Source organism: Myxocyprinus asiaticus, chromosome 30 (genome assembly GCF_019703515.2).
Source record: "Myxocyprinus asiaticus isolate MX2 ecotype Aquarium Trade chromosome 30, UBuf_Myxa_2, whole genome shotgun sequence".
NCBI lineage: Eukaryota > Metazoa > Chordata > Actinopteri > Cypriniformes > Catostomidae > Myxocyprinus > Myxocyprinus asiaticus.
Genome location: NC_059373.1, coordinates 10,771,542 through 10,787,650, shown reverse-complemented (window position 1 = coordinate 10,787,650; position 16,109 = coordinate 10,771,542). Strand labels below are relative to the sequence as shown.

At 37.8% G+C, this 16,109-nt stretch overlaps 1 protein-coding gene across 4 annotated transcripts; it reads right to left on the bottom strand.

Annotated features, from left to right (window-relative positions):
• Positions 1-524: 524 nt before the first annotated feature.
• On the bottom strand, positions 525-13,904 carry LOC127421249 (hormone-sensitive lipase-like). 4 transcript variants are annotated; one of them, XM_051664128.1, is made up of 11 exons: positions 13,697-13,904; positions 12,014-12,255; positions 10,566-10,850; positions 10,288-10,378; positions 9,809-9,954; positions 9,446-9,631; positions 9,006-9,158; positions 7,596-7,740; positions 6,530-6,757; positions 1,305-1,675; positions 525-985 (listed from the first exon to the last, which is right to left on the bottom strand). In XM_051664128.1, the coding sequence occupies exons 2-11, from the start codon at positions 12,251-12,253 to the stop codon at positions 752-754; spliced, it is 2,079 nt and encodes a 692-aa protein (XP_051520088.1). In that variant the 5' UTR covers positions 12,254-12,255; positions 13,697-13,904; the 3' UTR covers positions 525-751. The 4 variants fall into 4 exon arrangements, with proteins under 4 accessions (XP_051520088.1, XP_051520090.1, XP_051520091.1 ...); XM_051664130.1 differs by having other exon boundaries at positions 9,102-9,158; XM_051664131.1 differs by lacking the exon at positions 525-985 and adding an exon at positions 3,930-4,071 and having other exon boundaries at positions 1,454-1,675.
• Positions 13,905-16,109: the final 2,205 nt, after the last annotated feature.

Sequence of the window (16,109 nt, the reverse complement as noted above, 5' to 3'; positions counted from 1 at the left end):
TTTGCCTGTGTTACTTAACACCGACAAGTTACTGGTGGTTCTTGCTGATGAGATGATGAGGATAACACAAGGTTCAAGTGTAGACAACGGTATGAAAGGACACAATGGTTTAAAGCTCATAATAGCATCTATTAGAAGGCTTTAAATTTTATCTTGTATATAGTGATGTCACACACAAATATCCTTGTAATAATATAAATTAAAGCTTGCATTTTAAAATAAATCCATTCAAACCATTATTTCAGATATAATTTATAAGAGTTCAAAAAAGGTTGACATAAATAAAAGGCAACAGTGAAGATGCTTAAAAAGCGGTGTTAGTTTGCAGTGCAAAAGCAGCTCAGATGGATTGTATTACTTCAATACAGGCACGATGGTGAAATCTTTTAAGTAGGTATGGTCAGTACAGTGAATGGTGATTATGAATCCCTCTTAGTCACTGTTATGCAAGCCTGCATGTTTCCTTAAATGCCAATAGATATGACTTTGTTATTGCAAGTTGGATTTATAAGTGCAAGTGCATGCTTGTTTCCAGATGTCTGTGTCCAGTTTGGTTGATTTGGTTAAGTTTGGACAGGGGAAAGCAAAAACTCTACTTTCTTCACATATTCTGTGTGCTTTTTCTGTACTGCTCACTCTTGACTCATGTTTTTTTAAATAGCTTTGGGATTTCCTGACCTATCAAAAGTTTTGCTCTAATTAATTAATTTATTTATTTATTTCCCAGACATTCCCAAACATAAAGCTTTGTCTACTTGAGCTTTGGCTTCCTATGAGCAGGGGATAGTTCTTCTTGCTGAAAGACTTCTCTAATTCGTTGAACACATATGTCAGATGCCTCCTGGGTCTCTTTGGAGAGCTGGAATAGGCTAAGGAAGCCGTGGGGGAGGTCCTCTACTACAGTGAGTGTCACTGGCTGGTTCATATTCTTCAGCTTTTTGGCAAACATTACTGAATCATCTAACAGGGCATCCAATGCAGAGGCCTAAGGAAAACAATCAAAACAGTATAATAACAGTAAAAAAAAAAAAGAAAAGAAAGAGATGACTTGTGAGCAGCTCATATGATATCCTTTTTTACCAATAAGCAAACATATCTTATTATTCCTTCAAGGTGCTGTAAGTTATGTTGGCTTGACAAAGTCTTCTAAGACAAAAGTATTGACAAGTATTGACAAAGTCTTCTTCTTGACAAAAGTATTCTACTTTTATTTATTAAATTTGTGTATATATATATATATATATATATATATATATATATATATATATATATTTATTTATTATGATCTCCAAATCATGTCTTACCACTATATGCACTGGTGGCAGCCCCTTGAGCAGACTGACTGGAGCAAGTAGAGGGGACACAAAAGGGTTCTTCATTATTGGTGAGCAAGGTGTCTGTATATCCACCAAACACCTAGACCGGAGCGGCTCAAAGTTTTCAGGGTATTCTCTGACTTCCTGTGGCCTGTCTTCAGAGTGTGACTTGGAAGGTGAAGGCCCATTGGATAATTGGGTTGCAGAGGATGATGAAGATGGTGCTTTTGGATCTATTAAAGATTGAAGCCAATTGTTCGCTCCCTGTGTAAAGTTAATAATCAACTTAACTGTATCCTGTCCCAAAGAGGCCAGGGTGTCTAAATGCCGTGCTGGCTGAACTGTCTGACTGCCTGTACCTGAGATAGAGATAGCAACAAGAAGACAGGATAATCTTAAAACAGAATTAGATACAGTTGAAGTCAGAAGTTTACATACACCTTAGCCAAACACACTTAAACTCAGTTTTTCACAAGTCCTGACATTTAATCGAAGAAAACATTGCCTGTCTTAGGTCAGTTAGGATCACTACTTTAAGAATGTGAAATGTCAGGTTAATAGTAGAGAGAATTATTTATTTCAGCTTTTATTTCTTTCATCACATTCCCAGGGGGTCAGAAGTTTACATACACTTTGTTAGTATTTGGTAGCATTGCCTTTAAATTGTTTAACTTGGGTCAAACTTTTTGGGTAGCCTTCCACAAGCTTCTCACAGTAAGTTGCTGGAATTTTGGCCCAGATTTGTCCCGAATTTCATCCAGCCAGAACTGGTGTAACCGAGTCAGGTTTGTAGGCCTCTTTGCTTGCACACGCTGTTTCAGTTCTGCCCACAAATTTTCTATCGGATTGAGATCAGGGCTTTGTGATGGCCACTCCAATACCTTGACTTTATTGTCCTTAAGCCATTTTGCCACAACTTTGGAGGTATGCTTGGGGTCACTGTCCATTTGGAAGACCCATTTGTGACCGAGCTGTAACTTCCTGGCTGATGTCTTGAGTGTTGCTTCAATATATCCACATAATTTTCCTTCCTCATGATGTCATCTATTTTGTGAAGTGCACCAGTCCCTCCTGCAGCAAAGCACCCCCACAACATGATGCTGCCACACCCATGCTTCACGGTTGGGATGGTGTTCTTCAGCTTGCAAGCCTCTCCCTTTTTCCTCCAAACATAACGATGGTCATTATGGCCAAACAGTTAAATTTTTGTTTCATCAGACCAGAGGACATTTCTCCAAAAAGTAAGATCTTTGTTCCCATGTGCACCTGCAAACTGTAGTCTCGTTTTTTAAAGACGGTTTTGGAGAAGTGGCTTCTTCCTTCCTGAGCAGCCTTTCAGGTTATTTCGATACAGAACTTGTTTTACTGTGGATATAGATACTTGTCTACCTGTTTCCTCCAGCATCTTCACAAGGTCCTTTGCTGTTGTTCTGGGATTGATTTGCACTTTTACCACCAAACTATGCTCATCTCTAGGAGACAGAATGCATCTCCTTCCTGAGTGGTATGATGGCTGCGTGGTCCCATGGTGTTTATACTTGCGTACTATTGTTTGTACAGATGAACACGGTAATTTCAGGCATATGAAAATTGCTCCCAAGGATGAACCAGACTTGTGGAGGTCCACAATTTTTTTTTCTGAGGTCTTGGCTTATTTCTTTTGATTTTCCCATGATGTCAAGCAAAGAGGCACTGAGTTTGAAGGTAGGCCTTAAAGTACATCCACAGGTACCCCTCCAATTGAATCCAATGCACAGTTAACTTAGTGAATGTAAACTTCTGACCCACTAGAATTGTGATATAATCAATTAAAAGTGAAACAATCTGTCTGTAAACAATTGTTGGAAAAATTACTCGTGTCATGCACAAAGTAGATGTCCTAAACTACTTGCCAAAACTATAGTTTGCTAATATGAAATCTGTGGAGTGGTTCAAAAATGAGATTTTAATGATTTCAACCTAAGTGTACGTAAACTTCTGACTTCAACTGTAGATAGAAGAATTAGGATTGAACATTTATATCTTTCTAGCAAGATCAAAAATAGATTAAAACAGTGTTGGGGTGTGACTGACCAAAAGTGGTGATGCTACTAACTAAACAATTTTTAAATAGCTCAGCTTTGTATAAAACAGAGTAGCTTTTCCATAAAAGACACCAACAGGTAGCGGTGTAGCTTTAGGAAACACTACATTGCTGTTTTTGTCACATTTGATATGCAGCATGTGCAGTTTTAAAGCTGAAGTAATACTCAAATATGCTCTCCTAAAATCTCTCTCACTCTCTCATATGAAGTAATGAAAAGTCCATTTCATTTTAGTGAATCTGTTTGTTTGGACAGTTCATTTAAATTAACCTGAAAAAACAAAACAAAAAAACGTTTCATTGTTAATCATAAAGAATATTTTGTCTTTTTGTAACAAAATATTTAGTTCTCTGCTGCTGTTCTTTATGTTTTTGGCTCAATTACATAAATTATGAGGTTTGTTAGGTTTATCTGTTTATCTAGGTTATAAATTTATTTGTCCAGGTTTAATGCTATAATTTGTGCCAGATAAATACTGTTCTGATTACTAGAACATTATATAATCTGGGTATATATTTATATATTTTACTGTGACGAGGAGGAGGGCAGGGCGGGGCCGTTAGGATGGACGCCTGGCACTGAGTTACCGCAATCAGCCGGGAGAGGGATAAAGAGGAGCTGGAGGCGCCAGTTCGGGAGGTGCACACAGCCGCTAAATGTGTGCATTACACCTGTTGGAATGAAAAGTCATCAGAATGAGAGAGCACACGGAGCTGTGTGTACTGTGTATGTTATGGTTTTGTTATGCAGAAAAGCAGTTTTATGTTGTGTTGAATTAAAAGTCTTTTGGTTGTAAACCCAGTTCCTGCTTCCTCCTTCATGATGAGCAAGAGACCTGTCTGCCACAGTGGTGCCAAAACCCGGGTTTGGAGGAAGACGTGCCGTCAGAAAGCCCGCGCCACTGACGAGGAGACGATCGATCCTGTGGTACTGGACCGGTTCATCAGCAGGCTACTAGAAGGGACGGCAGAGGGTTCCAGTGCCATCGCCCGACGTTGCTGAGGACTGCTGTGCAACTGGCTGAGGACCAAATGGTGGCGTGGTCGGGAACCGGAGTTTTTTTCTTTCTTTTTCGCTTTTTTTTTCTTTTCTCTCTCTCTCTCTCTCTCTCTCTCTCTCTCTCTCCTCTCTCTCTCTCGGGCTCTCCCGCTCTTTTTCCATCTCCCTCCCCTCGTCCTACTCATGTTCCCAGGAGATGGAGAAGACCAGCTGGCGGAAGGATGGCCGAAAGGGCAACTCCTCCACTCCAGGAAGGGAGAGGAGCAGTAAGTCAGGCCATTTGGTTCCCCGGCCTGAATCGGGCATTGGGGGTATGTGATGAGGAGGGTGGGGACCGGGTCATTAGGATGGACGCTTGGCACTGAGTCACCACAATCAGCTGGGAGAGGGATAAAGAGGAGCCGGAGACGCCAGTTCGGGAGAGAGAGGGAGATGCACACAGCCGCTAAACGTGTGCATTCCGCCTGTTGGACTGAAAAGTCATCAGAATGAGAGAGCACATGGAGCTATGTGTGCGTTATGGTTTTGTTATGCTGAAAAGCAGTTCTATGTTGTGTTGAATTAAAAGTCTTTTGGTTGTACACCCGGTTCCTGCTTCCTCTTCACGATGAGTAAGAAACCTGTCTGCCACATTTTCATATATTTTATTTTATACACTCATCAGCCACTTTATTAGGCACACCTGTACATCTACTTATTCATGTGATTATCTATTCAGCCAATCGTGTGGCAGCAGTGTAATTTATAAAATCATGCAAATACTGTAAAAACTTCAGTTAATGTTCACATCAACCATCAGAATGGGGAAAAATGTGATCTCAGTGATTTAGACCGTGGCATGATTGTTGGTGCCAGATGGGCTGGTTTGAGTATTTCTGTAACTGCTGATCTCCTGGGATTTTCACGCACAACAGTCTCTAGAGTGTATAGAGAATGGTGCAAAAAACAAAAAACAACCAATGAGCAGCAGTTCTGTGGACAAAAATGCCTTGTTGATGACAGAGGTCAGTGGAGAATGGCCAGACTGGTTCGAGCCGACAGAAAGGCTACGGTAACTCGGATAACCCCTCTGTACAATTGTAATGAGCAGAATAGCATCTCAGAATACACAACATGTGGAACCTTGAGGCGGATGGGCTACAACAGCAGAAGACCACTTCGGGTTCCACTTCTGTCAGCCAATAACAGAAAACTGAGGCTGCAGTGGGCCTACTATTTGTGTACCTCAGCAGAAATCCAGATTTGTCAGACCAGTCATTGTTTTTCCAATCATCTACAGTCCCATTTTGGTGAGTCTGTGCCCACTTCAGCCTCAGTTTCCTGTTCTTAGCTGACAGTAGTGGTACCTGGAGTGGTCTTCTATTGCTGCAGCCCATCCGCCTCAATGTTCGACATGTTGTACATTCAGAAATGCTTTTCTGCATAGAACTGTTGTAATGCGTGTTTATTTGGGTTACCGTCACCTTCCTGTCAGCTTGGACCAGTCTGTCCATTCTAACCTCTGTCATTAACAAGCCGTTTTCACCCACAGAACTGTCACCCGCTGGATGTTTTTTGTTTTTTGCACCATTCTCTATACACTCTAGAGACTGTTGTGCGTGAAATCCCAGGAGATCAGCAGTTACAGAAATACTCAAACCAGCCCATCTGGCACCAACAATCATGCCATGGTCTAAATCACTGAGATCACATTTTTCCCCATTCTGATGGTTGATGTGAACATTAACCGAAGCTCCTGACCCATATCTGCATGATTTTATACATTACACTGCTGCCACATGATTGGCTGATTAGATAATCTTATGAATATGTAGATGTACAGGTATATCTAATAAAGTGGCCAGAGAGTGTATATTTAAAATTACACTACTCCATTAAACTCCATTAGCTTTAATGTAGTTACAGTAACTACTTTTTGTTAGTAATGTAATTTCATAAGGGTAGCTTGACTGTATTTGAAATAGTTTAAATTATGAGTGGCTTACAGCTTGGGAAGCATCAGTTTAAAAGTAGCTTCCCCACCACTTTGTTAAACAGAAACTTTTGTTTAAGAAGTTGCTTTTTCTCATGACATAATATCCACCTGAAAGAATCTAATGATGGACCTAGAACTTATGCTCAAAGTCTCACCTGCATAGGCATCAATGCACTTATACAGCACACTCAAAGGCAGCAAAGGGTCGATCAAAGTGAGAAGCCTGGATGGTGAGGAGTCTGTTGTCAGTAGAGTTGCCGGGTACGCTGCCACGATTCCATCAGGAATGCGTACGCCATGAGACATTGCCCTCATAGAGACGGTTATACACAGGTTACCGCCTGCACTGTCCCCAGCTAAACAAACACGCTCTGCAGTCGATCCTGTGTAGCAAGACCAGGATTTAGAAAAATCATCAAACATGAATGACTTGACGCATCATCTACCTCTTATTATTCTCAAATATGTATGAGGCACACACCTTTCACTTTTAAAAATAAAGGATCTTAATAGGCTCTTTACAGCTCCTTTAGGAATGGTTTACCCAAAACTGAAAGTTCTGTCATAATTTACTCACCCATAATGTTGTACCATACCAGTGTAACTTTCTTTCATCTGTGCAATACAAAGGAGATGTTATGCAGAATGTTAGCCTCAGTCACCATTCACTTTCATTGCATCTTTTTTCCATACAACAAAAGCGAATAGAGACTTGATGCTAACATTCCACCTAGAAGGGTGAGTAAAAGATGTAAGAATTGTAATTTTTAGGTGAAATATCCCTTTAATTTCTTGTTTTTCTTATCTTCTTATAGCATTCTTAAGTTAGCTAAATGGTTTTATGGAGATTAAAAAAGTTTCGGGTAATACAGAATACCGGCTTAATCTTTGCTTCCTAAAAATGTCCAAAATGTAAACTTGCTGACCTCCACTCTCAGGTTTTTTTTTTTTTTTGTTTTTTTTTTTGACTGAATAGACATAAAACTAACTAGTGTTTGCACTGTGGGGCTGACTTAAGTGTCTGGGCATGAATCAAATTTTTACAAAGGACGCTTTGTTCTATTTATGAGCTTGGACTAATTAATTAAAAACATACAGTAAAAAAAATCAATATTTTTGGCAAACAAACAAGTAAAGAGTGGATTTGCCTTTGTGGACAGTGTCATCATCATCATTTAAAGGCTCTTTGATTTTATCTGTTGATGGGTGTGCTATACAAACCCAGCAAGTGGCAATTCTTCAAGGCCCAACAGTAGGCGTAGAAACACTCCTCTAGAGCTCGGGGGAATGGGGCCTCTGGAGCCAGTGAGTAATCCACTGAGAGAATAGGCACATCCAGATCCTTTGACCAGCTCTTCAAATAATTCTATAATTAAGACAAAAAGATACACCTCAACAAAGAAACTGTATACTGAAACTTTATTCAGTGGCCCCACAAATGATTTGAACACTTATGGCACAGTTAAAGGGATAGTTCACCCAAAAATGAAAATTCTCCCATTATTTACTCACCCTCATGCCATCCCAGATGTGTATGACTTTCTTTTTCAGCAGAAGACAAACAAAGATTTTTAGAAGAATTTTTCAGCTCTGTAGGTCCTCACTTTGCAAGTAAACGGTGATCTTGGGATAGATACCTTTGTAGCTCAGAAAATTACATAAATGAAACACAGATGTAATCCATAAGAGTCCAGTGGTTAAATTAATATCTTCAGAAGTAATATAATAGGTGTGGGTGAGAAACGGATCTAAATTTAAATCCTTTCACTTTTACATCTGAAAGTCATGTGGTGCCTGTTTAGTTTCACTTTCACATCTGAAAGTGAAAGTTAAAGTGGAGATTTAGAGTAAAAAAAGGACTTAAATATTGTTCTGTTTCTCACCCACACCTGTTATATCGCTTCTGAAGAAATAGATTTAAACACTGGATTACTTCTATGTTTCCTTTATGTGATTTGTGGAGCTACAAATGTCTGATCACCATTCACTTGCATTGTATGGACCTACAGAGCTGAGATATTCTAAAAATCTTAATTTATGTTCTGCTGAAGAAAGAAAGTCATACGCATCATACAATTTTCATTTTTGGATGAACTATCCCTTTAATGACTGAAATGTCTGAATGTCTTTGCGTTTCATAACAAAATATCAATGCAAGTGTCATATGCAGACAAATAATTCTGTCTTTTCTCTTTCTTTTTTCCTTTTTTTGTGCAATTTTTACAATGTCTTATCACTAACTGGTGTTAAGGTGATTTTTAGTGGATGTATGACGTCAGTTCCCCTCAAGTTCCCATAGGTGTCCTAGCAGTGTGACTACAGGTATAGATTATTACATTAATTATGGACATTTTCCACTTATTTATAACAACCAGAAAGTGTCACAATATTTTTGCATATATTTTAAACACTATATCTATTGCTTTATATTAATAAATGCCAATTGGTTTGATAATTTGTTATCTAATAGCATAACATTCCGGCATTTTAACGTGTGGTTTAGGTGTCCAAATACTTTTTGGGGCCACTGTATGGAGAGGCAAAATTGTCCCAAGTTTGTATCTGTATAGTTTTGGCACACTGGCTAATTATTAAACCAAGTAACTCCAAGATAACTGCTGTCTGACATACCTCATGTGACTTTGAAGTTTGTGCGACAAATCCACCTCCATGGAAGTGAATGAGCAGATAAGGAGAGAGACAAGCTGTCTGACGACTGAAACTTACTGGTAAAGAACGCTGAGGCCCTTCAGACCGAGAAAATGCCAACAGTTCTGCACTGTCCTATGAGAAGAGAGGGAAAGGAAGGTAGGGAAAATTGAGAGGAATAATATGTTTAGCAGTTACAGTACTTTATCAGGCATTCTGACTCATAACAAAAATGGTGCTTATTACAAAGTAATACTACACATAGTACACAACAGTATACATGTAAACTTTGTAACTGAAAGGGCATTGAAAATATCCTTCTTTACAGTCATTACATCGCTGCTTATCCTTCTGTAAATAAATAAGTAAAATGTAGCAAAACAGTGTGATCCATTTCTTTTCCATAAAACACACACACAAACCTGTCCTTGGCGGAGTGTGTGTGAGATCAGGCGCACATTGACTGGCCCAGGGCCCCAGTGTGCAACTGGCGGGGCAACAGAGACTGAGAGACTAGAGTCAGAGGCGAGTGGCAAACTGAAAGTTTCAGCTGGCACTGTTAACGTCAGATTCACTTGCACCACACTGGAAGCAATCCTTGACAAACCCTATGGACAAAGGAGAGAGAAACAGGATAATCACTTTAAGTCATTAAATTCTTCTGTCTTATTTTGTGACATACAAGCACTATACAGTATAATATATAACAAATATATATATATATATAAAACAATAAGACATTTTGTATCAGCTCTAGGACCACACAGAAACATGCTTGTACTCACTGATAATAGCTCTGTCTCTGTAATGTTCCAAAAGGTTTTCCAAAACTGCATATCTAAATTTTGAGTAATGCGCTCAAACTCTGCCCCCCTCAGCTCAGGGTTCATCACATATTTGCCAGATGTGAAGAAAGAGAGAGCTGCTATGCCTGCAAGTAGATCAGACTTTACTAACCAAAGGGATATGTTGTTTTTTAAAGGGGTAGTACACCACAGAAAATGAAAATTCTGCCAACATTTTATAACTCTCATGCTCTCATAGAGATTTTAGGCAAATTGACAGCCTCAGTCAATCCAATCAATTCCTGATGGATAAAATCCCCCCAATATTTTTTTTATTCAGTCTTATGGCAGATTACATAGCAAAATGGGCTGTGTATAGCATTCCTGATTATTAGAAGTTCATCCTTCGAATAAATGAATCATCTAGTCCTAATATTATGTGTAAACCATGTTGCCCAATGCAGATCACTTGCACCAACCTAACCCAGTCTGCTGTTTCTTGTAGTTTTCCCCAAAGGATACCATGCTGATGACCACCGTCTGTAGGAAAGGCCTGAGAGATGGGGAAAACTTGGAAGAAAAAGAAACAAACAGAGGCTGTCATTGTGTTTTTGAAACATATTTGCATATGACAAACTGCCTGCACTAGTGAAAGGATAAATACAATAATGCAAGGGTGATTTTTATTGTTGTATAAAAGTGGCAAAACCAAAACCATATTGCACGATTTTCAAAAAGCATATTTACACAATCTCACCTGGAAGCCCAAGCAGCGGCCATAGAAGCAAGCCTTGTGCATCGAGATGTACTCTTGCACAAACCTCTCACTCAAACCTCCATCCTCATGTGAATAGAGCTGACCACGGGCATTGTCATTTAGTAATACCTGTGCCAGGTAAAGCAACGCCCGTAGCTGGCACAGGGCACTACAATACGCTTCCATTTCTGCCACATTATGCTCCATTCGGAAAAACGCTCCACTGTAGTTTGAGACGATGTAAAGAGCCTTTTGGATGATGTAGTTGACGCAGGAATGTACCACCTATGGATAACAGAGAAACGGGATAGTAGGGATAGTTCAACCAAAAATGAAAATTCTCTCATCATTTACTCACCATCATGTCATACCAGGTGCATATGACTTTATATTTTCTGCAAAACACAAACTAAGATTTTTAGGAGAATATCTCTGCTCTGTAGGTCCATTCAATGCAAGTGAATGGTGACCAAAACTTTATAGCTCAAAAAGCACATAAAGCCAGGATAAAAGTAATCTATAAGACTCCAGTGGTTTAATCCATGTCTTCTGAACCAATCCAATTGAATTTGGTTGAGAATAGACCAAAACATCACTCCTTGTTCACTTTAAATCAAGATATCAGCAGTCTCCTTGCCGATCATGATTTCAAGCTCGATTACACATCCTATAGCGCCATCTAGTGCTCTGCGCATGTGTCAAGTACTTGAGACTTCAATGGCAAGATGTACAGTGAAAAAGGAGTTACATTTTGGCCTGTTTCTCACCCAAAACAGATTAGATTGCTTCAGAAGACATGAATTAAACCACTGGAGATTTATGGATTATTTTATGCTGCTTTTATGTGCTTTTTGGAGCTTCAAAGTTTTGGTACATTCAGAGCTGAGATATTCTTCTAAAAATCTTCATTTGTGTTCTACAGAAGAAAGAAAGTGCGATGGCATGAGGATGAGTACATGGAGAGAATTTTCATTTTTGGCTGAACTGTCCCAGCCAAAAAAACTAAATTCTTTCATCCTACATAAAAAAGGAGATGTTAGATGTTAGTTACATCTAAAGATGTAGTCTTGGTCAACATTCATTTGCATTGCGTCTTATTTCCATACAATGAAAGTGAATGGTGACTGAGGCTGTCAATCTGAGTAAAATCTCCCATTGCGTTCCATGGAAGAAAGAAAGTCGTAAGGGTTTGGAACAACATAAGAATGTGTAAATTATGACAGATTTTTTTTTTTTTGTGAACTTTTAATATAAAAAAATATCACAATATTATCATAATAAAGCATTAAATATGTATAGAATTATAAAACAGAAAAACTGCAGCAAAGAGCTAATAAAAATAGTCTTTTATGAAAAGCCATCATTTTCTTCTAACTGATAAGGTGCAAAAAAAAGTTTTAAAGCACTCAATGAACACTTTTGCAACAAGATAAATCACAAGAAGTTACTTTGACTAAGGTCCGATATCCATTGCCAGGGGTTTGAGCATCAAAATCAAAATGGTGAAAGACGGCAGTAAAGCCAGTGACCAAGGGTTCCACAGCACGGCCATGTTCCTGAATCAGCCTCATCACCCCCAACAGACGATTAGTGTTGTCGCCATGTGAAGAACTGAGGGATCCATAAAGAGCTGAGATAACATCTGAACATACTGTCTGCAATGCTGCAAACACATCCTTATGGTCCATGTCTAAGAAATTGATAAGAGAGAGGTGTATAATTGTTCGTCGTTGTTCACTCAAACTGTGAATGAACCTAAAAAGCCTTCAAAGATGAACATCATTTTAATTTAAAATTGTTCAGAATGTGAATGGAACAGGTAACAAATCACAAAGAAACAAAACTGCTTAGCAAGGGCCAAACAATGTAATGAATAAAAACTATTGTGTCCTACACAGCGCACAGCCTGACAGATACCCTCTGCCTGTGGCAACTGACACAAAGAATGACTATTCTTGCAGCATCCAACACTTGCGTCATCAAAGTCCAAAAGAACACAATAAACTGCCACGCTCCGAAAATAAATGCCAATATGAATTCCACATAATAATTATAATTTAGTGGTTTGATGTGAGATAGACTTCAAGGAAAAATCCCATTTTCTAAAAGGATTTGATTATCATCGGTTATAATTACTGGAATAGGAATTTCAGACCCTGATGAGAACATCCAGCGTAAATGAATCATGTTAGGCATGACACTGGATCTCAGTACACAAATAAAAGACTCACTTCATAATCAGACACAGTAGACTATTAACTTGTAGCATATACTAGGCCTATACATTTAAACTCTGCCACTTGGCCTCAGGAAAAGCTACATTTATAAAAGAAGTTATACTAAAACCAGCTTAAGAAATAATGATTTACTTGCACTCAAAAAAAAAATATTGTAAGATTTACGTATTCAATTTCATAACAAAATTGCATCAAACTGAATTGAGTAATCTTTAACAAAATAAAACATTAAAAACTATTTTTTTCTTCAGTTTTATTCATTACATTTTATGAAACATTACACAATTCCATTTAATGGAATTTTGTACTGAAACTAAAATGCATAAATCGTTAAATATTTTTTGGAGTGTACAAGCTGCAGCCACTGTTACAGGTAAACCTATCCCATGAGTTCTTGAGATTACAATTCGTTTTCTCTATTTCACAATTAGCTTGTGTGCTGGAGGAAAATAAACACCTCTGATCAATAAAACATCTTGCAAATTCTTGCACTTTGAACCCTCCACTAGGTTAAGGTTAAGGATAGGCCTAGTGTCTGCTACCATAGTGCTATACTATAACACAGTAGCCTATATATTTAATACTATAGACCATAGTTCTATACAATACTATTATCGTTTGTAAATAGAAGGCCTATTAGTATTAGCCTACACAGTAGTATTGCATGATTGCACGTAATAGGATGAAGGATCTGGCAACCCTCTTTGCGCGACGCGGCAGCAGTACTTGTCAAACTGTCTCAAGGCGCGATATGGGTGCAGTGAAATATAAATAACAAAACGGGTTTGCATTGAAGCCCCCCGTTCCTACTGACACATTTAGGTGACGTGTGGCTTGACGCCAGAAAAGTTTTATTGAAGCGCTCTTAAAAAAATGTTGCAAAATTGCGCTTACCTGCCACTTAAAAAACACAGCTGCTGCGTACAAGTTGCGGCCGAACTGCGACTGATCGCTGACAACAGCACCGCATATCGAAGAACAGACTGCTCGACTGCAGAACGCTATCGACGCTCGCGCACTTTCATATCTAAACACAGAATTGTGGAGGATGTCTTATGTTGTCTTTTAACTTGCATGCATCCTCTTCCGTGCCTGTCAAAGTTTCGACACTCCCGTAGCATCATGGGTACACGAGTCCAGTGCAGAGTCATATCGGCACACCTTGTACACTAAACACCACGCGAGCAACGCGACGCGACGCGAACGCTTCCATTATAATCAATAATGCACTGTTCTAGTTTTGACAGGTCTCTCTGTGTAGATGGGGTGTTGTTATAAAAGAGCCCAATAATAAGTATACAGGCCTAATAGTATATATACTGTACAATCCTTTAGAGATATTTCTGCCACATATGGATTTATCAAACGGATAGGCACTGCAGGCTGTAAATTTTCCTTATGGGTCAGCCTGCACGTTTACAATTTCACATGAATTGATGCAAACATTATGAATGGACTTCACAGACTCTTCATAGACTCAAATAAAATGGAAAAACACAGACACATTAATGGAGGCTGCAGTAAAAAACACTTTGTAAATAATTCATCCAATAAATCTTAAATGCATGGCAATTTTCCCAAACACTCATACATATTTGGGTCTTAAGAGACCCAGCACTTATATCTATCTACAAAATGTCCAGATAGTGTACAATTTTCAAAATACTTTCAAGACAATTAGAAAATAATAAAATAATATGTATATTGATGTTTCAGTTTTCATAAATTATAGAGATAATGCAACAAATCTAGAACAGGATTCCTTATATTCACACTGAAATTTCATGAGATGCAACTGGCTGCCAAACACATATTAAGCAACACATAATCACACATAAGCTACACATAGGTTAAACATACATTACACATATGTATTTCTCAGGTGCTTAATGAGTCTAAATAGACACACAACTTACATTATTTCAGTAGTACACACAAATGACAATAGTCATATCATACTGTTTATGTGTTACACTTGCTATAGTTCACTTCCATGTTGTTTATTCCTCAAATAGCAATGTCAAATATAAATCAAGTCAATCACTGAAACATCAGAGACACCTTGAGTGAGAAATTGCATGTATAATATGTATATGTACACGCATATGGAACACTGATAATTTTACATGGTTGATAATTCATTGTTGCACAGAAAGTCAACGTGATATAGTATTTATTTGTATGAATATAGTACTAATTTCTCTTGTAATAAACAAAGAAATAGATATCCTGTGATAGTAAACTTAAACAGATATAAAATAATCATAGAAAATATCAATTATGGTAAAAAAGAACCAAAACAACCAACACTTACATACCTTAGGTCTCTAACGACCATACACTTTTGGTACTTAAACCATTCTATTTATTTATTTATTTATTGTGTGTGTGTGTGTGTTACACTATTTATAAGAGATAGATTGAGGAATACTAAAGAAGTGTGGGCACAACTCCAAAAAATTAGTGAGGTACAGGGGGTGGAATGAGCTCCCAGGTCTCTAAAGACCCGAGGTATGCATATAAGGGTTAAAAACCTTTAGTACGATAGGCTACTTGTAGTTTTATTTTATTTTTTATTACCAAAATAATCCCATTATTTAATTAATTCCATTTTCATGTCTAATTGGGGAAATTGTCTCATTATCACCTGATATCCTCTGCTGGTCAAAGAGAAAAACAGCTAATTCTTGATTATTATTGCATTCCTATGGCTTGAAACAATCAACTCTGGAAACTGAAATACATTTTGGTGTCCTTATTCTGGAGTCTCTTAAAAGAAACATTTTAATAGTTTAATTTAAAATAAAACAAGATTTAAAATTAAGCGATTTATTGTCTGTTTTATTATGCTTTTAGACCAAATAGTAACATTTAAATAAAATGCAATTTTAGGAAATTACATCAAACAAATCACCATAAATCAAATGAAACATCACAAATTACAAATAAGGCCTCCCTAGTGAAATTAAGTTTAAAAAATACAATCAAATTATATATTGTAGTACTTTCTTTTCATTTTCTGTTCACCTGCTCCATACACACTTTGGACTCATATTCCCCTGAATGCACTGTAATAAAACCTCAAATAAAGAGATACAGTCATTAATTTATTCATTTACAATGCAATGGGTATACAGAACCAAAAAAGAAATAATGATTGCACATACAGTATTTGTACATATATTGATTTACTGAAGTTCTTGTTCAAATAATGTATCAGAAGCATTCAAAATAAAGAAACATTCAGCATACACATTTGGTTTTATTGCATCCAAATTCCTTATAAGTTTAAAGATTCTTTTGACAC

What these genes read in the sequence shown, in the direction of transcription:
- LOC127421249 (XM_051664128.1), bottom strand. Translation starts at nt 12,253, where the DNA reads ATGGACCATAAGGATGTGTTTGCAGCATTGCAGACAGTATGTTCAGAT. An exon ending in ACACACTCCGCCAAGGACAG is followed by an intron (nt 9,159 to 9,445) that starts GTTTGTGTGTGT and finishes CTCTTCTCATAG; the next exon opens with GACAGTGCAGAACTGTTGGC. An exon ending in TGCCACCAGTGCATATAGTG is followed by an intron (nt 986 to 1,304) that starts GTAAGACATGAT and finishes TGTTTTCCTTAG; the next exon opens with GCCTCTGCATTGGATGCCCT.